The sequence below is a fragment of the Mesoplodon densirostris genome, chromosome 15 (assembly GCF_025265405.1).
Source record: "Mesoplodon densirostris isolate mMesDen1 chromosome 15, mMesDen1 primary haplotype, whole genome shotgun sequence".
Lineage (NCBI taxonomy): Eukaryota > Metazoa > Chordata > Mammalia > Artiodactyla > Ziphiidae > Mesoplodon > Mesoplodon densirostris.
In genome coordinates, this window is record NC_082675.1 from 40,954,049 (window position 1) to 40,977,720 (window position 23,672).

Genomic DNA, 23,672 nt, shown 5'->3' on the forward strand with positions numbered 1-23,672 from the left:
ATTCAACGGAAGCAGCATATGCTGAAAGGAGGAGTGGAATCAGAAACTACTCAGGGATACGCTTTTCTTCCTCCCCATCTTAGACCTGAAGATTTAGAGAAGCACGTTATAGAGCACTTAGTCAACACACTGAAAAGTGAGAGAGAATGGAGGAAAAACCCGAGCCTTCTGAGCAGGTACTGGGCCGGAGACACCGAGGCCCCGTGCTGGGGTGGGAGGCCAGGTGCTCTGGAGTGTCCCAGACACCTGCCAGGCTCTGCTAGGGCTGTGCCGCTTTACACAAAGCCCCAGACCTGAGGAGCCTTCCATGCTGTCCCATATTCGGCATTTCCGTTGCGCGTTTCATGCCATCTCATTCTCGGAGCTTACTGATGATTTCTGGTCCTGCACCATAACCCCTAGGCCCATAGAGGTCCCTGAGCAAGGGTACACGGAGGGATGCAGGTGTGCACCTGCAGGGAGCTCTTGCGATGGGAGGAAGATCTGAGGTGTGTGGCATTAAGTTGATCACAGCAGGCTCAGGATTGAAGACGTGGTTTTGCACCTGCAAAGTGTTTCAAGGAATTCCTCACCGGCTTATTTACCTCTGAGGTCCAGCATCTCAAGTCAGGACAGCATGTTAACTTCTTGCCAAAAGTCTCTTTACCTCCAGCTGTTGGATTTTTCACCTGTGGGAATGAAATGGCTGTAATGGAGGTTGACGGAAAAAATAGTTTTGCGTGTGTGCGTGTTTCATAACCAAGTTTGCTCTAGCCATGGCGTGAACTAGGAATTCTGGTTTCTTTTTGTGGACATGGTGTGGGCACAGGTTACAGAGAGGCACCATGGAAAAATCTGGATTGTCTTCAGGATTGGAATCGAGCATGAAGAAGAGGCGGGAGGACGTGCACAGGCTGAGAGGAGACGATCAGATTGAGGGGGGTTCAGGGCTTGCAGATGTGTGGAGCCAGAGCCGAGAAATGAGACGTAAAGCTGGCGAGGGCCCGACCGTTGGGGGACCGTGAGGGTCCAGTGTGGCAGGAGTTTGTTCTGATGCACGATGGACAGAGGCCGCTAGTCAGGGCAGATGGCACGTTACAGCATCCTCAGGGAAGGTGGCTTCTGCGGCAGTTTGGTGTGGAATGGAGTCTGGGGGAGGCCAGCATGAGATGTGAGGCCTGAGGTGGAGGCTGCTGTGAAGAGAACAGGGAAGGGAAGGAACAGAAAGACAGGACCCTCAGCTCTCAGAGGCCAGGAGAGGACGAGGAGCTGGCCATCGTAGTGGAAGGACTGAAATACTTTTGGGAATGGGAGCTTAAATTTGGTTCAGCAAAGCAGGCCTTCGTTAATGCAAGAATTCCTTACTGCTGGGAGGAGGTACTAGCGATGTCTTTGATTTTTCCTTTCTGAAAGCTTGACGTTAGAATATAGAGTATTTTAGTTAGCAGGACCCTGTCTGCTAGCATTGCCAACTTAAACCACTTCATTGGAGCAAAAATCCGAACGATGCCTCTAAGACTTTGCTACTCAGAATGTGATTTGGGGCCCATGAGCATCATTTAGGGGCTTGTTAAAATGTGCGATCTCAGGCCTCACCCCACACCACCCGAATGAGAACCTGCATTTTCCTTAACAAGGCAGGATTTGAACGCAGGGTAAAGCTTGAGAGGCCCTGTTCCAGCATGCTGTCTTCTTGTGACCTTTAAAACAAATTTTACACCTTAAAACATTTTTATGGGACTCCCCTGGCCGTCCAGTGGTTAAGGCTCTGAGCTTCCAATGCAGGGGGCCCAGGTTTGATCCCTGGTCAGGAAACAAAGATCCCACGTGCTGTGTAGCGTGGCCGAAAAACAAACAGACAAAATTTTTTTGATATATTAAGTTTTGTTTACTGAAAGGTTGTAATAAATGCCAAGAATACCATTTAAAAAGTGCTTATAGGCTCCACTGTAGAATTGATGATTTGGCAATAAATATGCGTTTGTTCACTGTCAGCCTTCGCACTCCAGAGCATCACCTTCGTGCAGAGGGTCTTATTTCAGTGCCTGGAATAGTGTTTGGCACATATAGGTGCTCAAAAGATATTTGTGATATTTTGAGTAAGTAAATGGATGAAAATTAATTAAATATTAGTATTTTATGTTACTTTTAGATGCACATTTTAACACTATGCCTTATGGTGATTAAATTGAAAACTTTTCAGATTGTAAAGGAGATAAATGCTTATTTATTGACAATTGGAAAGGAAAAGTAGAAAGAAGAAAAATCACTCTTTACTCCCACTACCCATAGGTAAGATTTCAAAATAGCTCCTTTTGTGAATGTTTTTGCATAGTTTGTCATACTGCACGTACTACTTTTTTTGTATTCTGCTTTTTCATTTATGACAGAGTAACTGGTTTATTGCATGATTACTGCATGCCAGGCTTCAAACAAGGCATTTTAGATACTTTTCCCGTTTACTTATTATACCCATATAAAGCGGTATACAGTTGACTCTTGAATGATGTGGGTTTGACCCACGTGGGTCCGTTTATATGAGTTTTTAAAAATAAATACAGTACCTGAATTTTCATTTTACAGATCTTTAAATATGCAGAAAAGTTTGTGTTCAATTAGAGATCACAGTATGTTGAATCAAAAGAACTAGGGTTGAGTCCTCATTCTAGTCAAACTCTTTTAGTTTCTTGCCCTTGAGTGAGTCATTTATCAATTTCTTTGTTTCTGAGGCAGAGAGAGCAGTACTCAGATTTTTGACTGCACCAGAGGGTCAGCACCTCTCACCCGCCCTGTTGTTCAAGGGTCAACTGTAATTACATCAGATTTTCAAATGAGGAAACACAGGCTGAGAGTTTGTGTAGCTTGATTATGGTCACAGTCAGTTCACAATCACGCTGAGGTTTTAACTCAGGGCCATTTCCTAGAGCCCATGCTTTTTCAAACACATGGGAGCAAGCACTTCCTTATTTATACTTTTTGGGGGGTAAAATAATGTTTTGTTAGGTAAATATATCAATCTGTCTAACAGTCTGTCTTCATTCTAGCATAATGAACATCTTTGAGTAGAAATAATTTTCTGCATTTCATTTTTCTTCAGGTAGATTCTTAGAAATAATTTTAAGTCTCTTAAAAGATCAATAGAAAAATCTAGAACTTTCCAAAAGGTTTGCACCAATTTTCATTCCCATCAGTCACTGTTCAGTGTTGTGTATTTGAGTACATATGGGCAAAGTAATATGCCAGCTATGCTTCCTCAGAAAAAAAATCCATTTAAATGTTTTCTTTTTGTTTTAAAATAACCTATTTGACTTTCATGTCACATAATTTACTGAACTATTTAGCTGTCTCTAAATATCAGCTTCTTATTATATAGAGTTTTAGCATGACATTCATGCTGCTCTGCTGAAAACCTTATTAGTTTAATAAAGCCCACAGTTGAATAAGATGTATATTTATTTTGATTTATATTTTCTTAAGTTGAGAATTCTTTTCATAAGTCATTTTTTATGGTTATAAAATGTATTCAACTTTATATTTAATATCACTTTTCTTAAAAATCGTCATCCATATCAGTCTTAGACTATGGTGTAGTGTTTCTTTTCTCCTTCCCTCTCTTCCTCCCTCCTTCCCTCTCTTCCTTTTTTATTTCTTCCTGTAGCAGAGGGGCAGATGGTGTACAGAGAGGAAAGCCTGTGTGTGTTTTAACCACAACAACAGCAAAACGAACCAAACTCTCACTTATATGAGGCTTTATTTGATACTTTGATAAAACGATTGAAGAAGGAAATAAATATCACCCACTGTTAATATTTGGAATCATAAGAGATCATTATGAAATATAATAGCTCTATATTGGAGACAGGACCTACAGAGGAAGAAAGTGTATGAAAATGGAACACCATTTTATTAATTTAGCCATGTTTATTTGATACATTGCCTTTTTTTTTTTTGAGATGATCATATGGTTTTTATTCTTCAATTTGTTAATGTGGTGTATCACACTGATTCGTTTGTGGATATTAAAAAAAAATCCTTGTATCCCTGGGATAAATCCCACTTGATCATGGTGTATAATCCTTTTAATGTATTGGTGGATTCAGATATTAAGTATTTTGTTGAGGATTTTTGCGTCTACGTTCATCAGTGATATTGGCCTGTAATTTTCTTTTTTCGCGATATCTTTGTCTCGTTTTGGTATCAGGGTGATGGTGGCCTCATAGAATGAGTTTGGGAGTGTTCTTTCGTCTGCAGTTTTTTGGAATAGTTTCAGAAGGACAGGTGTTAAGTCTTCTCTAAATGTTTGATAGAACTTGCCCGTGAAGCCATCTGGTTCTGGACTTCTGTTTGTTGGAAGTTTTTAAATCACTGTTTCAATTTCAGTGCTTGTGGTTGGTCTGTTCATGTTTTTCTGTTTCTTCCTGGTTCAGTCTTGGAAGATTGTACCTTTCTAAGAATTTGTCCATTTCTTCTAGGTTGTCCATTTTATTGGCATATAGTCGCTTGTAGTAGTCTCTTATGCCTGTTTTTATCTGTTGTGTAGCTTTCCCAAATATCAGCATAGCATTTTTAATCTGGTGAAAAATGTTTTCACTCTGTTTTGAATAGAATCTCTTGTAGATAGGTTTTATCTCTTACTTTTTGTATGATTTTGTACTCTGATAGTGCCTTTACTAGAGTAGAAATAAAAAATATAGCATTATAGTTTAATAACTTGTGTGAGGCTAATAAACCAGTGAATTTAGAAAACAAATACGTGTACTTTGCAAAATGTTATAAAGTTGCAATTTTGAAGTACTTGATAAACTGTAAGACATAATAGATATTTGCACAAGCAGTTAAGGGCTTGTGAGAGTGAATTGATTTTCTTAAATTTAATTAAGTACCCTATTCTGACTTCCTTAAACAAATGAGGCCTTTTTACATACTGCCCTTTTTCATTTATGCAAGGCTGCACACAGCCTGAAGGCAGTCATGCCAGTATGCGTAGGAAATTAAAGGGCTTTGCCATTCTGATTTGAATTACTTGTTGTTTTAAAACGAATGATGTGATAACCAAAACTTTATATGTAATTCAAATGTTTAAAAGAGGTAACCTTTTTCTACCTCTCTTCTTCTGGAATAGCAATTAGTTTTAGTGTAACTTCATTTGAGTAAACATTGCTTTCTTGCTTTCTTTTTGTGCACTATAATCCTGTTTGTTAAAAAAAATCATCACAGGAATTATCTTTTAAGATACTACTTTCACGGGAAGTATTAGTGATTGCTGTTTTGAGTTTGGTTTTGTCTTAAGTGGGCTTTTCAAACGCAGGGAGTTCTTTTGGGGCTTTGGTTGACTATAAGTATGCGGGTAAAAAATAGATTTGTATTTCCTATTGTAGACTATATTCTTAGTGAAAACCACATATAATTATTTAAATTTCAAATTGTTAAAAATTAAATACAATTATAATATGACCATATCAGTACATGATTATATAGTTCTTAAGATTTTCGCCAACTCGAGAGAAAATTTATAATTAAATAATAAAAGGAGTCTTAGTTTCAGAATCTGTCTTTATAATGTCACCATAAATAATTTTTAGAGTCCTAAAGGTGAACAATTCAAGATATGTACTTGTAGAGCAATGTTTTAAGGAGAGCTAACGATAAAGGCAGGAAATCATTTTAAGCATCTTGTATATTCCAGAGACTATGCAAGTATTAATCCCGTTGTCAGCAGTAGCTTCTTAGGTATGGTCTACGCTTTTCTTGCGTAGACCAATCCATTACTTGTTACCCTCATTCAGTAAATACTTATACTTTACCTTCTGTATGCCAGCCATGGTTTAATAAATGTCTTCACTTAGTAAAACAGCTTGACAACACGAAGAGAAATACACAGTTTCACCCTTCACATAACTCAACATACAGATACCACTTTCGCTGCCTTCTTTTGGTTATTCTTTTCCTTGTTTGCACTCACTCCTCCACTCAGTCACTCCTTCACTCAGTCACTCAGTCTGTCACTTACTCTGTTACTCACTCATTTATTCAATAACAAATGAATGGCGTTCTAGGTGGAAGCCCCATGTTAGGTACCATTCGGTGGGAAAAGCAGTACTAATGTGTGAGTAGCATTCTGAAGGGCAAAGGCTAAGGAGTAGTGCAAGCCCGGAGAAGGGCTCCAGCCTGACCTGAGGGACCAGGAAGGGTGGTCTGCAGCCAGCACCTTTTGGACCAAAGCCCGGAGGATTGACAGGATCCATTGAGGAAAGGGATGGTCAGGGAACCCTGTGTGCCAAAGCCCAAGGCAAGAGAGCATGATACTCCCTTCTCATTGTTTTTATCTTGATTTGGAAATTTTGTAGGTTAGAGTAAAAATGGAAAAAAAAAAAGGAAACTTTAAAAAATTGTCCCTGCTTTTGTCTCAAGACAGACTTTTTATGTAGACACTTTACTTTCTAAATATCACCATGCTACATAGTCTATCATATTCATTAGACCAGTGAATTCTAACTCAAGTAATCATTTGGAAGTTAAAAGATGGGGGACTCGGGGCCAGACTGTTTTCCTTGGCTTTCTGGGTCTTTCCTCATCTCCCTCCTCCCAGGCCTGGCTGTAGGGGAGCTAGGCCCACCTGGGACTCTGGGAGGGTAGCCCTCCGCTCCCCAGCCTCCCGGTCCAGGCCAAGCACTCCGTGGCTTCTGTCCCGTTCACCACTTCTCTTCTGTAGTTGGTTCCCAAATCTCCCTCCACCCCAAGTCTAAGACATACCCCTGAATCTGCCAGCTCTTCCTTTGCAGGATACCAGAGACGAGCCTAAAAAGTGAAGTCCTGTTTTTGCCACGTTATTGTAGAACCAGTCTGTATTTTAAATTACCACAGTGGCTTTGAGGAGTATCTTGTCATGTGCAGGGGATGCATTCTTAATGTAGGGACGCCTAGAAATGGCATCCATTGAAACAGTTGTGAATAGGAAGTTTCCATGCGACAGTTATCCATAGGAAGTCAGGTTCAAGGGCCCAGTTATTTTTTCAGTGGTGCAGAGAGGGGCTCATTAGTTGTATTAACCTGTAGATAACTCCTACCTCAAGCTTTGGGGAGAGACAGACCACCCAGGCTCCTGCTGCTTCTGCCCCTATGTGGGGAGGAGTTCCAGAGTCTCAGCCTGCCCCCCAGAAGTCCCCACTGTAAGCTGATGGCTTCACTGCGTCCAGTGAGAGGCTTTCATGGCTTCTTGGCACCGGGCAGTGAATTATAAGGTCATTTTCTGATAAGATGCAAGGCCACATCACAAGCAGTCCATGTAACAAAAGCAAGCAGCCACTGCAGTGGCTGTGAGTGCAAACATTGCTGAACACACCACTCCCTGGGGACTGGTGGCCTTCCTGGCCTGGGGATACCCCCAAGCTGAGTGGGGTGCCCCTGGGGCTGGCTGGTGGAGCACTAGACTCTAAAATTCCTAAGAAGGATGGGTACATGATAAACACAAGTCCAAACCCTGGACCTGTTCCAAACACTCATAAATCAAGTCATAAACTGAATGACTGCCGTGATCCATGTTTTTAGACTCATGCTGTCCTTGAGATAAAGCGTTGCCTGAGGATCACACTTTGAATTGTGTCTGAAAAGTAAGAATAGAGCCTTTTGGGCTTCCCTGGTGGCGCAGTGGTTGAGAGTCCGCCTGCCGATGCAGGCGACACGGGTTCGTGCCCCGGTCCGGGAGGGTCCCACATGCCGCGGAGCGGCTGGGCCTGTGAGCCATGGCTGCTGAGCCTGCGCGTCTGGAGCCTGTGCTCTGCAATGGGAGAGGCCACAGCAGTGGGAGGCCTGCGTACCGCAAAAAAAAAAAAAAGAATAGAGCCTTTCTATGAAATTCACCACTGCTATCTTCTGATCAAGGAAACAAGCATGTTTATTTTTCTTAGTGAAAGCAGAGTTTTTAATGGGCTCAAGTTGATCTCATTTCTGGGAATTTTTTGGAACCTGTGGAGGATGGTCCATCAGATGAAGTGTCATGAAGTGTAGACTTCATAGGAGATGGGTGGTTGGTTTATTAGACAGATGTGGATTGGGCCAGTTATCTGCTAGGTTCTGTCCTATGAGGTCAGGATAGTGGCACTTGGCAAAGGTGGGGTCCCAACCTCGGGGAGCTTTCATTTATTCAAACAAATGAATAATGATATAAATATCAAACAGTAAGCACTCTGCAGAGACTTAAAATATAGAGATGAAATAGAGAGTGGTTAAAGGCTTATTAATATATTCTTTTAAGAAACACAAGAGAAGGTGGAAGTCAAAGTTGGCAAGTAGCCCTTGTTAGATTTCATCAGATCCAATATTCGAGGAAGCCTCGTTCATCCATGAAAAGTATGGTGACAGAGGATGACTTTGAATAAAATCGACCGTCTACCCATTTTCTGTCACCATTTATTACTGCAATGTTTCTAGCAGCCAAACTGGACTGTGTAGGCTCCATGAAGAGCTATGAGTGTTTCTCTTTGTATCTCCAGTGCATAGCACAGTGCCTGCTGTATACTTTATCATCAGCAAATATATTTTGAATAGATGAATGAAACAACTTATTAGAGTTTTTCCTATAATACCATGTATAAAAGAGGTCACTTTTCATTTACTTTCTTTTAAACTGCAGAATGTTATCTGGTTATGACTTGGGTGTATGATTTTCAAATTAAAGATCTGTTTTTTTTTTTTTTAAAAAAAGAAAAGTATAGTTTTCTCCTGGATAACTTTGTTGAGGTAAACAAAGAGCAGCCTGGAACCCCCCCCCCATTATTTCTCTGATAGTAAATTGTATTGCTTTTGTTGGGCCTGATTTCTTAATCACTCTCCTAATCATTTGACTTGGATAAACTCGACACTTCAGTCCTTCCCTCTGTAGGCTCAGAGGTGGCTGTGGGCTATGGGAAACTGCTTTAAAATTGGAAATTTATCATGGAGAAGTAGAAGATGTGGAGCAGTGGGCTGCATGGACCTGGGCACCTAACTCTTAAATCTGTTTGGGAGGATGATACTTGGTGAATGCTAAGTGAATAGATCCACTGGGATTCCTATGGAAGTGATTCTTTCTAGAAAAAACATACTGAATTTTATGTTCCAGTTTGTAACAAGCTTCCAAAGGGAACATTCCACTGATGCTCTCCAATCATATATGTGACCTAGGGATGCTGTATATAATACATAAAAGAAGCATTTGTAGTACTTTTTAACTAAGATGCTTTCAGAATAATTAGATTTTCCTTTTGAAAAATATTAACTATTGTAAATTATGTCAAGAAAAATAATTTCACATTTTACTTTCCTTGGCTACCATCTGAGGGAGTAGGGAACTTTTCTTTCTACACTTATGGTCTGGAGTTTTCCTTCATCGCTTCTGAGGACCCTTATCCTTTTCTGCACGCGGCAGATGCTGTCTTTAACCATGTTTGTTGAATGCATGGTGCAAGAACGAGGTGCTGAGAACGTTGCTGTTCTTCCTTGCTTTCATGGTGTGAGGAGAGAGAAAACTTTCCGTCTCTTTAGTCAGTGAGTGAGAAGAATTTTATGCTCTTCAGCTCAGGGAGGCCGGACGTCCTAGTCTGTATTATTGCTGCAACATCTTCAGATTAGGGTTGAAGCCTCCAAGTAGCTTACTGGGAGAGTTTCCCATTTCTGAGTAGTGTTTAAAAAAAAAAAAAAAAAGATCAGTATATTTGGAAAACAGAAGTCATTGCAGAAGAATCACGTTCATCTTACCTGTTGATAGCACAGTGTACTCAAAGTTAGAGAACTTGAAACACGGGACAGTGAAAATTGAGCCAATCGTTCAGGACCCACAAGTACAAATCAAGTGAGGTCTGCGTTCAGGTGGTTGGCATCCCCTGAAATTTAAACATTTCAAGGCTTAATCTAGGTAATAGGGACTTCATGTTTTAGATTTTAACTCCGGTTTTATTAAACTCCTTACTGTAGAGTTTTTTATTTATTATTTTTCTTAGCAGTGTAGGTAGGAGTTAGCTAGGTAGAGGGAAGATTTCACTATTAAAAATGAAAACAAAATTTTTAATAAGATAATTAGTTCAAATAGCAAGAAAATATGTGGTTCTTTTTGATGTCCTACTGGCTTCCTCTCTTTTATTTTGAAAGGGATGCATTTAAAATCTTATTTACAAGGCTTATATGGGTAATATAAAAAGCAATGACCAAATCATTTGCATTTGTTTTTGGAAAATCAGACTGTTTGGGGAGTAACCTCATATATTAAGTGTCTTTCTTTCCTTCTTTTGGGGCATTTCTCTATCAGCCTTTTTTTTTTTTTTTTTTTAATAAATTTATTTATTTATTTATTTATTTATTTTTGGCTGTGTTGGGTCTTCGTTTCTGTGCGTGGGCTTTCTCTAGTTGCGGTGAGCGGGGGCCACTCTTCATCGCAGTGCCGGGCCTCTCACTGTTGCGGCCTTCTCTTGTTGCGGAGCACAGGCTCCAGACGCGCAGGCTCCAGATGCGCAGGCTCAGTAGCTGTGGCGCACGGGCTTAGTTGCACCGTGGCATGTGGGATCTTCCCAGACCAGGGCTCGAACCCGTGTCCCCTGCGTTAGCAGGCAGATTCTCAACCACTGCGCCACCAGGGAAGTCCCAGCCTTTTGTTAATGGTGCTCTGAGCCGCAGCGGGGCACAGCTAGTCGCTAAGTGAATAACTCACTGCCACGTAAGCAGGCTTTGACTATTTTGCTATAGAGTTGCCCCATTATTCTGTTTGATTGGCTGGATGATATATTCTGTTGAGAAATTGTAGCAAAGCAACAGCTGAATCACAGGGAGTATTTAGAACAAGTAAATTGACTTAAATGATGCACTTTTCTCTCTAAAAGATGTCTGAATGTAGAGAGAATGTCTATGGTGACATTATTGAGGCAGAGATGATGATTAGTAGTGCAGCTTCAGTCGTGACTGTTTATTCCACCGTGTACACACATTTATCATTAACAAAATCACCTTTAATCTTACTGCCCCTCACAACAAGTACTCATTTTTTTATTGTCTATACATATTGGAACAGAGTGTACACAGAGCTTTTGTTTTCATATTAAATTCTGTCAGGGATTTTTCTAGGTTATAATATTCCATCTGTTTTTTTTTTGTTTATTTGTTTATTTTTTGCAGTACACGGGTCTCTCACTGTTGTGGCTTCTCCCGTTGCGGAGCACAGGCTCTGGGCACGCAGGATCAGTGGCCATGGCTCACGGGCCCAGCCGCTGCGGCATTTGGGATCTTGCCGGACCGGGGCACGAACCCATGTCCCCTGCATCGGCAGGCGGACTCTCAACCACTGTGCCACCAGGGAAGCCCTCCATCTGTTTTTTTTATGAGTCATTTTTTTCTATTGTAGACTTCTTTCCATTTTCAAAAAATTTTCAATTGTAAAATCTACATAACAAAGTTTACTATCTTAACCATTGTTAGGAGTACAGTTGAGTGTGTAGTACATTCACAGTTGGTGTGCATCCCATAACTCTTTTCAGCTTGCAAAACTGAAACTTTATATCCCTTAAACAACAACAGCTCATTCTCTCCTCCCCTGCAGGCCCTGGCAGCCACGCTACTTCCTATTTCTAAATTTGTTTGCTCTAGGTACCTCATGTGGAATCATACAGTACTTTTCTTTTTGTAACTGGCTTATTTCGCTTAGCATAATGTCCTCAAGGTTCATTCATGTTGCAGCATGTGTCAGAATTTCCTACTTTTTTATTTTTTTATTTTTTATTTATTTATTTTTTTTGCGGTATGCGGGCCTCTCACTGCTGTGGCCTCCCCCGTTGCGGAGCACAGGCTCCAGACGCGCAGGCTCCGGACGCGCAGGCTCAGCGGCCATGGCTCACGGGCCCAGCCGCTCCGCGGCATATGGGATCCTCCCAGACCGGGGCACGAACCCGTATCCCCTGCATCGGCAGGCGGACTCTCAACCACTTGCGCCACCAGGGAGGCCCTCCTACTTTTTTAAGGCTGAATAATATTTCATTGTATATATACACCACGTTTTGTTTATCCGTTTATCCGTCGATGGACACTCGGGTTGCTTCCACCTTTTGGTTATTATGAATAATGCTGCTAGAATATGGGTGTACAAAAATCTGTTTGAGTTCCTGGTTTCAGTTCTTTTGGGTATATACCCATAAGTGGAATTACTGGGTCATATGGTAATTCTATTTCTAATTTTTTTGTGGAGCCATTATACTGATTTCCATAGTGGCTACATCATTTTACATTCCCACTAACAGTGCACAGTGATTCTGATTTCTCCATATCCTTGCCAACACTTGTGTATTTTCTGCTATTTTGTGTGTTGTTTTTTTTTTGTGTGGTACGCGGGCCTCTCACTGTTGTGGCCTCTCCCGTTGCGGAACACAGGCTCCGGACGCGCAGGCTCAGCGGCCATGGCTCACGGGCCCAGCTGCTCCGCGGCATGTGGGATCTTCCCGGACCGGGGCACGAACCCGTGTCCCCTGCATAGGCAGACGTACTCTCAACCACTGTGCCACCAGGGAAGCCCTCTGCTATTTTGATAGTATCCATTCTAATGGGTGTGATGTGGCATCTCTTGGTTTTGATTGGCATTTCCCTAATGATTAGTGATGTTAAGCATCTTTTCATGTGCTTATTGGCTCTTGTGTATCATCTTTGGAGAAATATCTGTTCATGTCCTTTACCCACTTTTTAATCGGGTTGTTTGCTTTTTTTGTTGAGTTGTAGGAGTTCTTTATATAATCTGGACATTAACTCTTTTTTCAGGTGTGATTTGCAAATATTTTCTGCCATTCCATAGGTTGCCTTTTCACTTCGTTGATTATGTCTCTTGCACAGAAATGTTTTATTTTCATGTAGTCCAACTTACCTATTTTTACTTTTGTTGCCTGTGCTTTGGTGTCATAGCAAAGAAATCATTGCCGAATCCAATGTCATGAAGCTTTTCCTCTATGTAGACAGTTGTTTTTTAAACCCAGGTTTTCCTTATTCTGGATAATGGTGCAATGAATGGCTTCATGGACTTAGCTTTTTTCTTCTGTTGACATTATTTTACTTTACTTTTAGAAAGAAAAGTGAAATACTGAATCAGTTCAGTCTCCTTAAAGCCCATTTTTGGAAATATTAGGCAGAGCAGAGGATATCACTTGTCCTTTTAGCAAAAGTTGTTTCTGAAGGAATGGTGTGAGGCTTCTGGAGAAGCATTTAATGATGACTTGATAGGTGATTGTACGAAGTTGACCCCCGTGATCCTCTGGGACCGTGATTTTTTAAAACAGCATGGGTCACAGAAAAGGCACAGGCCTTTTAAGAGCAGTCAGCGTAGGCGGTGTGAATTTAGGTGACTGTTTCTTCAGTCCTCAGGTTTGAGATCTCAGGGCTGCGATGAGATGAGGTGATTACCATGGACTGATTAGGGTCACATGGCCCCGGATTTCCTTGCTAATATACAAAGTCCAGCCTCCCCACACATTTGAAGGGGAGAAAAGTCAACATTATATGAATTTAGAACATTTTCAGAAAAATGGAAAATGCCACTATGTTTGGGAGATAAAATTACATTTGAAGAAACATATTTGGTTAGGGACTGTCTTCTTGCAATTATGCCCATTTATTTAATGGAAAAATATTCCTTTGAGAATCAAATGTATACATTTCCTCCCACAGTGTTTTAAGAAACAGAATCTTCATCAGTCCAATTTTTAATCTGCTGGAGAAGCTTTGTTTTTTAAAATTTCCATGGCAATGTTCATAAATTTAGAAAAAGACCATCCATTGCTTCTTTGTATTTTCAAATTTTCCTACCTTTGGGAGAGTTTTCATACAGAGAGAAAATTTTAAGCCATTTCATTACTGGTGGTTCATTTTCAAAAAGCAGACTATGGCAGTGACCATTAGAGTCCTTCTCATCAAAGGATTTCAAAAGACATCATCTTTGGGGAGCATTTTTTTTTTTTTTTTTTTTTTTTTTTTTTTTTTTTGCGGTACGCGGGCCTCTTACTGTTGTGGCCTCTCCCGTTGCGGAGCACAAGCTCCGGACGCGCAGGCTCAGCGGCCATGGCTCACGGGCCCAGCCGCTGCGGCATGTGGGATCTTCCCGGACCGGGGCACGAACCCGTGTCCCCTGCATTGGCAGGCGGACTCTCAACCACTGCGCCACCAGGGAAGCCCTCTGGTCACTTTCAATTCTCCTATCTCAAATTATTTTTGAAACAAATCTCAGTCATCATTTTATCTGTAAATGCTATCATATACACCTCTAAAAAAATAGTCCTTAAAATGTAGTATAATACCACTTCTATACCTAAAAAATTAATACTAATTCACTAATATAATCCAATACCCATCAATGATCATTTATCTGATTTAATTTTTCTTTTTAATTTTTTCATTTTCATAAGGAAAAACTTTCCATATAAGAATGTATACATATGTAAATATCACAGTGTAACTACTTACATCCAGATACAGGATATTTCCAACATTCCAGCGTCCTTCCTTGGGCTCCCAGTATCCCCCCAATGGTACCAGTGTTCTGAACTCTGTCATACTTAGTGGTCAGAATAGTGGTTGTGAGCTTCATATAAATGGAATCATTCAATATATACTCTTTTGTGTCTGGCTTCCTTCACTCAACATTACGTCTATGAGATTAATTCATGTTTTTGCATTTAGCAGTAGTTGTTTTTCATAGCTATGAACTATTCCACTGAATGAATATGCTGCAATTATTTGATCTGTTCTACTGTTGATGGACATTTGAATTGTTTCCAGTTTGAGGCTACTAAGGATAAGACTGTTAAAAACCATGCATGTCTTTTAGGGGCATAATAACTCAATTCTGTTGTACATATGTACTTAGGAGTGAAGTTACTAACTCGTCGATCGGCATGTGCTCAGTAGATGGGGCATGTGGATGAGTTTTAGTAGAGCAGGTGCACAGCTTTAGTAGATGCTGCTAAGCAGCGTTTGAGACTCCAGTTACTCCACATCCTTGCTACCACTTGGCATTATCACTCCTTGTAACTGTGGCCAGTCTGATAAGCATATAGTGGTGTCTCATTTTGGTTTTAGTTTGTATTTCCCTGATAATGAGTGCTTTTCAGCACTTATTAATATGCTTATTAACTTTTGGATATCCTCTCTTGTGAAGTTCCTATTAAGACTTTTGCCCTTTTTTTTTTTTTTTTTTTTTTACTGAGTTGCCAGTCATTTTATTCTGATTCATGGGTGTTCTTTATGTATTTTCAAGATGAGCTCTTTGTTTGATATGTGTATTTGCCTTTTTCAGTCTCTTATGAGTGACCAGAAATGCTTAATTTTAATTAAGTTTTGGTATTGGGTAATGTAGGTCTCCAGCTTTGTTGGCCTTCTTTAAATTTGATTTGGCCATTCTAAGTATTTTGCTTTTCCATGTAGATTTTAGAATCAACCTGTCAAAACACACACACACACACACACACACAGGGGTTTTGCTTGAGACAGCTTTGTTGGTCTTCTTTAAATTTGATTTGGCCTTTCTAAGTATTTTGCTTTTCCATGTAGATTTTAGAATCAACCTTTCGAAACACACCCACCCACCCACACACACACACCGGGATTTTGCTTGAGATTGCATTGGAGCTACAGTTCAGTTTAAGAGAAGATAATATCTCAGCAGTAATGAGTCTTCCAATCCATAAGAATTGTATATCTCGTTATTTAGGTTACTGGTTCACAACCAGGGTTGATTTTGCCCCAGTAGGACATTTGGCAGTGTCTAGAGACATTCTGGTTGTCACACCTTGGTGGGGGGGGGGCGGAGGCAGTGGCTTGTGCTCCTGTCATCATGTAGGTAGAGGCCTGAGATGCTACTCAACATCCTACGGTGCACAGTGCAGCCCGCCCCCGCACCCAACAAAATTATCTGGCCCCAAATGTTAAGAATGCCAGTGTTGCAAAATGCTGATTTAGAGTTTTCATTTTCCTTAGTAATGTCTTGAGTTTTCAGTGAAGCAGTGTTGCACATTTTTGTTAGAGTTATCCTTAGCTGTTAATATTTTCATGCTATTGTGAATGACAATTTTTAAAGTTTCACTTTCTAACTGTTGCTAGTGTATGTGTATATATGTGTTTATGTATATGTGTGTGGATACATGCAGGATATTTGTTGTTTTATGTCTCTTATGTCTCAGTTTTATATATATTTTACAAGCTCCCTTTCACTCTCTTTTCACCCTTACATTTTTTTATTGTTGTTGAAGAAACTAGCATCTTTGTCCTGTAGAATCTCCCACAGCTTGGATTTTGCTGATGGTATCAGTTTAATATTGTCCCCTGTCTTTATGATCACTGTCCGTATCCATTAATTGATTAGGAGCAGCTACAAAACAAGATACTCTGATTCTGTCATTTGCTTTTCATTTATTAGCCCAGGACATTTTTGTAAAGAGACCCACCCCACATCTGATTGGTTACTCTGAGTTTATAGAGAAAAGGTGTGGTAAATGCTATTCTTTCCCCTTTTTTAATAGTTTTCAAAATAATGAATTGGTTCTCTAGGATCCTCCGTAGGCAAGCAGTGAGTTGTTGAGTTGTTTTTTAACTAATAAGTATCATTATGAATTTCCAGTTTTAAATTATTTGATATTTCAATCCATTGCTGTTTTTACCTCATTGGTGATCAAATTGTTACATCTTTGGCTTGAACCTCTTCAAGAGCCTAATGTAGTTTTTAAACTTCCTTGCTTTCTGTTAAAACACAATATTCAAGGCTGTTGAACATTTCTTGCCCCTAAGCTTGAATTAGCCATCTCTGTGGATCTTTAACTTAATGTATTTAGAGAGGGTGCCGGACCATGCTGAATACTACTGGGTGGTCATTGTTTCTAGGCTTTGAATTAACTTTATCCTTTTTCCTGTGCACAAAATCCTTGGTTTCAAAAAACACCAACGTACTTAGGCATTGTTTTATCACAAACTACATACCCAACAGCTGTAGAATAATGGTAGTAACTTGACTGGTAAAAATATGATTACTGAAAACAAAAATTGTTTTGCAATCTTTTGGGGTCTGCTTTTAAGGGTATTTCAGATTACTGTATTTTAAAGTCGTTTGGAATACTTCTACTCTGTGTGGTTATTTTACCAATTGGGTTTGCATTTAGGTACATGTAATTCACTTTAAATTTGAATTTTTAGGGATCGCATTATTAAAATTTGATATTATGACATACAATATTTACATGGTTCCAAAGTCAAATCTACAAAACAAGAGGTTATATACAAGGAAGGTTCGTTTCTATCCTTATTTCTTCTTCCCTATCCCTCCCTCACTTTGTAGGTATCCGTTAAAAAACATGTTTATGGGTTAACTTACCGTTATTTTTTTTCAATATCGCATGTATGTATATGGATTTAGATCCTCCCTTCTTTTAAATAAGTGAGGTTTTCACGATGTGGTCTATTTCACTTGCCCCCTACCTCCTTTACGTAACTTCTGGTATTTAGAAAGGTTTGTCTTTTGGTTCTAATGCTTACCTTTATACTCAGCCTTCACCTGATACCTCGCTCCCCGCCTCCACCCTTGTGCTGGTGCCATTGGTTCCCAGTGTGAGCCTCTTCCTTCTCCGCCCCCTGCATCGGTATTGAAGTAATGATCCCCCCAGCATCAGTGTTGAAGTAATGATCCTTGTACTCTTTGGAAACATTCGCAAATCTCCAAATTGAATACGTTTTATGTGGAAACACATGTGTGGGCTGCAATTGATTTAGAGGAGGTGAGTTAATGTAGGATCACCTGGGTCATGTTGAGTTAAAAAAAATCAGGTGAAGGAAACAAGCGAACCTTGTTAGATGAAGCTCTTACAGCACCAGGTAACATGCAGCACGAGGATTCCTGCTTCCCTGTCAGTTCATTATCGAGTGGCTAATGCACCCAGGTGCCCTGGGGTTTATGGAGACAGTACCTCAAGGAGGAGGGAAAAATGTTTCTCTTGGGCTGATTTGTCACTTAAATGAGAAGATAGTATGTGAAGTACTAAGCGCTAGGCGAGGGCACCATGAATCATTAATAGCTTGGGCTCTCAGAAATCTAATTTTAGTCCAGAACAAGAAGCAAATGTAGCAACACTAGGCCCTCGATTCAGCATCTTTTCATTTCTCAAGTGGCTAATGGCTAACATGTAAGCGCACGGAGCGGGCAAAGATGGGGAAGCTGGGCTGATCAGCTCTTGACTGAAACGTTCCTGAAAGGCAGAGCTCTTTCATTCCTTCACTGATTCATTTTTGTTGGATGCCTGCTGTGTGTAAGGCATAATGGTGAGGGAGAAGAGGCAGAAAAGAGCATTCTAGAGGGGACCCTCATACACAACCCAAGTTATAACATAGCGGGTAGAAGCCTGTAATGGCACGTCAAGGGAGAGCCCTGGAGTGGAGAACTGACGTCTGATCAGGTGCAGAGTTGGGAGGATGGAGCCTGGGCTGCGTGCTTGCGGAGGTGCTGTTGGAGCTGGTTCATGGGTGGGAGTACTGGTGCGGGCTTCTTCACCCGTCACGACACCTTCCTAATTCTTGGAGGTTTAATATGCAGTGGGGGTAAACAAGCTCTTCTTCACTGTAGAATTTGGGTAGGTCCCAAGCAGATGGAAAAAAAATTGTAGCAGAGGGTTAACATTCCAAATCATTTTGAGTTCCTGATCCCCGCCCCTGCCCCAACATAACATCCCCACCATCCAAGAGGAAAACAAATGTGCATCTCACTTGACCCTGCAGTGTTACCTCTAGCAGTTTATCCCAAGAATACATTTGGACTCCCTGCAAATTACATGTACAAAGATGTTCATCTGAGCATGTGGTATATGTGTGTACGTACGTATGCATATATCCATCTAAATGTGCACTCTCTTCTTCCCATACACACCTCCACCAAATACACACAAGGTCACCTTGGACTTAAACTAAATTTCCAGTAGGGGATTGACTAAATACATTGTTCTTGGCTTTTCTTTTTTTTATAATGACCATATATTATTTACATAATAACAAAAGCAGTACAATTATTTTTAAGAAGGCAGTTACAACTTGCTTTCCCTTTTAGTGCCATCTACAGAGACTTGGATTTTTGTACTGGTTGTGAATTTGAAGCAGAATGTTTATATTTTTATATTCTTTGAATTAGTATTAGTTTGACTTGGCTTCGTATTTTTGGTTTACATATAAAATTGGATAATGATTGTGTATTACAGCAGGGTGATGACTGACTCCAGGGAGGTATTCTTAAAGTTCTTTGGATGGGATAAGTGAGTTTGCCAGGTCTGGCTTAGTGGTAAAACCCTTTGATCTACTCTGAAAATAATACTTAATTTATGTGTGGAAAGTTTTGAACATGTTTTGCATTTAAAAAATGAATATTAATATCATGTCACTTGTATGTGGAATCTAAAAAACGATACAAATGAACTTATTTGCAAAAGAGAAATAGACTCACAGACATAGAAAACAAATTTATGGCTACCAAATGGGGAAGGGGGGGAGGGATAAATCAGGAACTTGGGATTAACAGATACGTACTACTACGTATAAAATAGATAACAAGGACTTGTATAGCACAGGGAACTCTATTCAATATCTTGTAATAACCTATACTGGAAAAGAATCTGAAAAAGAATATACGTAGAAGTGAATCACTTTGCTGTACACCTGAAACATTGTAAATCAACTATACTTCAATTTTTAAAATTTATAAAAATTAAACAGGAAATGAATATTGGACTTCCCTGGCGGGCCAGTGGTTAAGACTCTGCCCTTCCACCGCCCGGGCTGTGGGTTCAATCCCTGGTCGGGGAACTAAGATCCCACGTGTGGCGCACACACAAAAAATAAATAAAAATTTAAAAAAAGAATATTAATCATCTTCCTTTAGCCATGTGTTTTCAGATGTTGGATTGGTTTACTAAAGCAACGTCAATTATAATGTGACTTTCTTGTTCTCCTTGCTTTGAAGAATCAGGTGTGGGGGAGATTCTATCCTGGTGGACAGACCTGTGAACTTCTTGCCTCTTTTCCTTTTTTCTTAGGGTCATTTAATTGTTGAAGACCTTAACAACTTCTGTGCAATTATTGGGAATATATAGTGATCCTGATATGTCAAATGCTTTTAAAATAAAATTTCACAATAAAAATTATTTTGGTTTCTTAACAGAAATCGTAGCCCATTAATGAGTTTTGGAGCCAGCTTTGTCAGTTTTTTGGTAAGTTGATGTGGGAAGAGGTTTTGGTGGGAGGGAAACAAATACGTAATGTATGTCTTTTAGTGGTTACCTGCTGGAGAGATACACTATTGTAGAAGATCTTTTACAGTTTAAAACTGGAATAAAATTTTTGCCTATTAACCAACACTTATGAGATACCCTTCCCTAATTTTAAAGATGAAATGCTTAGGGCTTCCCTGGTGGCGCAGTGGTTGAGAGTCCGCCTGCCGATGCAGGGGATACGGGTTCGTGCCCCGGTCTGGGAGGATCCCATATGCCGCGGAGCGGCTGGGCCCGTGAGCCATGGCCGCTGAGCCTGCGCGTCCGGAGCCTGTGCTCCGCAACGGGAGGGGCCACAACAGTGAGAGGCCCGCGTACCGCAAAAAAAAAAAAAAAAAAAAGATTAAATGCTTATATCTTCTAGAGCATTATATTTTTCCAACCAAAATCCTTTTTAAAATAAAAATATAATTGAAAGACCTTTCCAAAAAATAAAACTGCATTAGAGTTGAAAAGAAAAAACAAGTCAGACTTTGGATAATAAAGGTTTGCTTTAAAATTATTGAATAAATGTGGATCGGGAGAGAAGTTAAATTAGCAGATTTAAAGTTTATCGGTTACTTTTGCATTTTTGAATATTAATATTTAGGAATTGAGAGAATAGGTTGCAGTTAGGTTTTAAAATAAATTGGGCAATGTAGAAAATTGGATGCCTTTAATTAGGTCCTTCCAAGAACCTGGTGTCCTGTCTCTGCCCTTGTAGCCTGTTCATCTCATAAACCTCAGTACTTCTGGGAGAAAGTAGCAGGTTTTCAGCAGAGAAGGGATCTTTTTTTTTTTTTTTTAACATCTTTATTGGAGTATAATTGCTTTACAATGGCGTGTTAGTTTCTGCTGTATAACAAAGTGAATCAGCTGTATGTATACATATATCCCCATATCCCCTCCCTCTTGTGTTTCCCTCCCACCCTCCCTATCCCACCGATCTTGGTGGTCACAAAGCAAGGGATCATTTCTACCAGTCAAATGTGACCTGAAAAAAATCTACCAGGATCAGGTGCTTGGAAACAAGCCGTCAGTGGAATTTTTCACTGGGGACAATAAAAAATGAGTTCCTTACAAATGAGCCCATTGGAATTGCTGTCCCTGAAAAGATTGATAATTTTCAAAGTAGTACCTACTAGCTGATGTTCCATTAGCATTTTGTGCTGTCCTTGATGAACCCAGGGATCCATGCGTGGGTAGAAAGTGCTTTCAGTGAGGCTCTGTTCTAAAAACTGAATTAAGTGGACCAGTCAGAAATAGTATAATTTTTTTTTGTTACTGTGTTTAATAACAAAAAAATGTAGAACAGTAATTGCAAGGACGTTTGTTACCATACATTTTCTCATGCTGGTGTAACAGAGGTATGTTTTTATTTCATATTGAGATTATAGTTTGTTTTTTTTTAATGAATAGGGTATGCTGTAACATTCTGATTCTTTTACTGGCAATAAATCATTTAGATGGTTTTTTCCCCCTAGTTTGGAGTTGTGTTGTAATAAATTAGTCTGAATTTTCAGACACTTACTGATTCATTCTTTCCTTATTTCTTTCTTGGAAGAATGCCATGATGACATTTGAGGAAGAAAAAATGCAGTTGGCATGTGATGATTTAAAAACCACAGAAAAGCTGTGTGAAAGTGAAGAGGTTGGAGTAATTGAAACAATCAAGAATAAAATTAAGAAGAATGTAAGTACTATGTCTTTAAGTTATGAACTATGTGCTGCTTACTTAGAACATTGTTTATTTACTTGGATTTTGGTGTTTAGAACATGGCTAAAGCACTAAATGTTTCTTACAGCTTTTGATTATGTAAAGCGTGTTTCTTAAAGCAATAGAACCCCCTTTAATCATTAGAGCTTTTCAGTGCATATTCTTTTGGTATCTTAAAATTATCTTCTTCCACAGTGGACCATGCTGCAAGGGCTTTTGTAGGCTTTCATATATGTATTTCAGATATGTTGCATTGGCATAATTCAGGAATTTAGCTGTTACCTCCTTTTAAAGCCCAGGGCTCCCCAGCCTTTGGTTATAAATAAAGTCACAATCATATCATAATCCACTTTTCCTGGTTTTTCTTTCACCTTTCAGTGCACAAGTTCTAGACTTGGAGAGGCATCCTCCTACCTCTGATGTTTCTGGAGCACGCAGGGGAGTCACCTGTGTCACTTGTTTAGTTGACAAACCAGTCTGTCGGTTACAGTCAGGAAAAGCCACCTGTCATTTCTGCTTTATGTCACTCCAGGTGGCTTCACCTCTGCTCTTGCTTATGGTGTCAGCCATGAGGAAGCCACTGATGGGCCCAGAGTACTGTCTCCTGACACTCCAGAAGAGCCACAGTTCTCCTTGATTTCTCGTTTCTCCAGACTGTACATCAGTCAGTGACCAAGTCCCGTTGACTCTTTGTTAAATACGTCCTGAATTCATCTACTTTCCCTGCCAATGCACTGGGCCAGCCACTATCTCCACTTGGCCTAAGACAAACCCTCACTGGCGTTTCTGCCTCCAGTCTTGCGGTTCTGTAATTCTTCTCCAAACTACAGTCACTAAGATGCGAATTATATATCGCTGATTTCATTTTCAGTGTCCCCGCCCCCTACCACTGCCATTGCACTAAAATCCAAACTCCTTAATGTAGCTGACTTGTCATTGACTTCTCCTCTGCCTGGAACATTCGTCTGCCTCTTGACCTGGTTCATATCCATTCTTTAGTTCTTCCTAGATGTTGTTTTCTTCAGAGACTCTTGTCTGAGCCCTCAAGCCTATTAGTGTGTCTCCTACAGGTTCCCATAGTTCCTTGTACTTCATCCTTCAGAGCATTTACTGCATTACGTGGTCGTCAGCGTTCCCTCATTAGACTGTAAGCTAATTTACATGTCTGTGCTCAGTATCTAGTACCAGGCCCAGCACATTCGTTAATAATCAACATTTGTAATAGGTCCTTGCAATTTAAAAAACATTTTCACATACAGTATCTTGTGAGCCCTTCCAACAGCCTTGCAGAGTAGATGTTATTACAAGCAGAGAAAACAGAAGCATCAATAGATTGACATTTGCTTAAGCAAACAGGGTAATGGGTGCTGGAACTAGATCAGGAACAGCAGTGACCATGGTGAATTCTGCTAATCTAGAAAAAAGAGAAGCCAGCCATTTTATCATGTATACTATGTATACTTTTGTCATATTTGGAAAAATCCTATCATTTCTTATATCACTGTGAAAGCATATGAAAACTAACCTATTTTGTTCAAGTTTAAGAATGCACTGTTCTGTTTCAGAGCGAATTTTCTTCGTTTAGCATTCTTTACGATGAAAACCAAAATCTTATTAAAAAGTGGGGTTTTTTGGTTTTACTTTTTTATATTTTATAGAGGTAGTCACCTTTAGAGATTGATTTAAATTTCAAGTTCAATTTGTGA

At 40.0% G+C, this 23,672-nt stretch overlaps 1 protein-coding gene across 2 annotated transcripts in view; it reads left to right on the plus strand.

Annotated features, from left to right (window-relative positions):
- Positions 1 to 23,672, plus strand: part of TTC39C (tetratricopeptide repeat domain 39C) — a 106,508-nt gene that overhangs the window by 28,703 nt on the left and 54,133 nt on the right. For both annotated transcript variants that reach the window (XM_060119267.1, XM_060119268.1), the window contains exons 2-3: positions 20,162 to 20,210; positions 21,814 to 21,942. In XM_060119267.1, the coding sequence (XP_059975250.1) occupies positions 20,162 to 20,210; positions 21,814 to 21,942 (178 nt within the window). The remainder of the gene's footprint in view (positions 1 to 20,161; positions 20,211 to 21,813; positions 21,943 to 23,672) is intronic.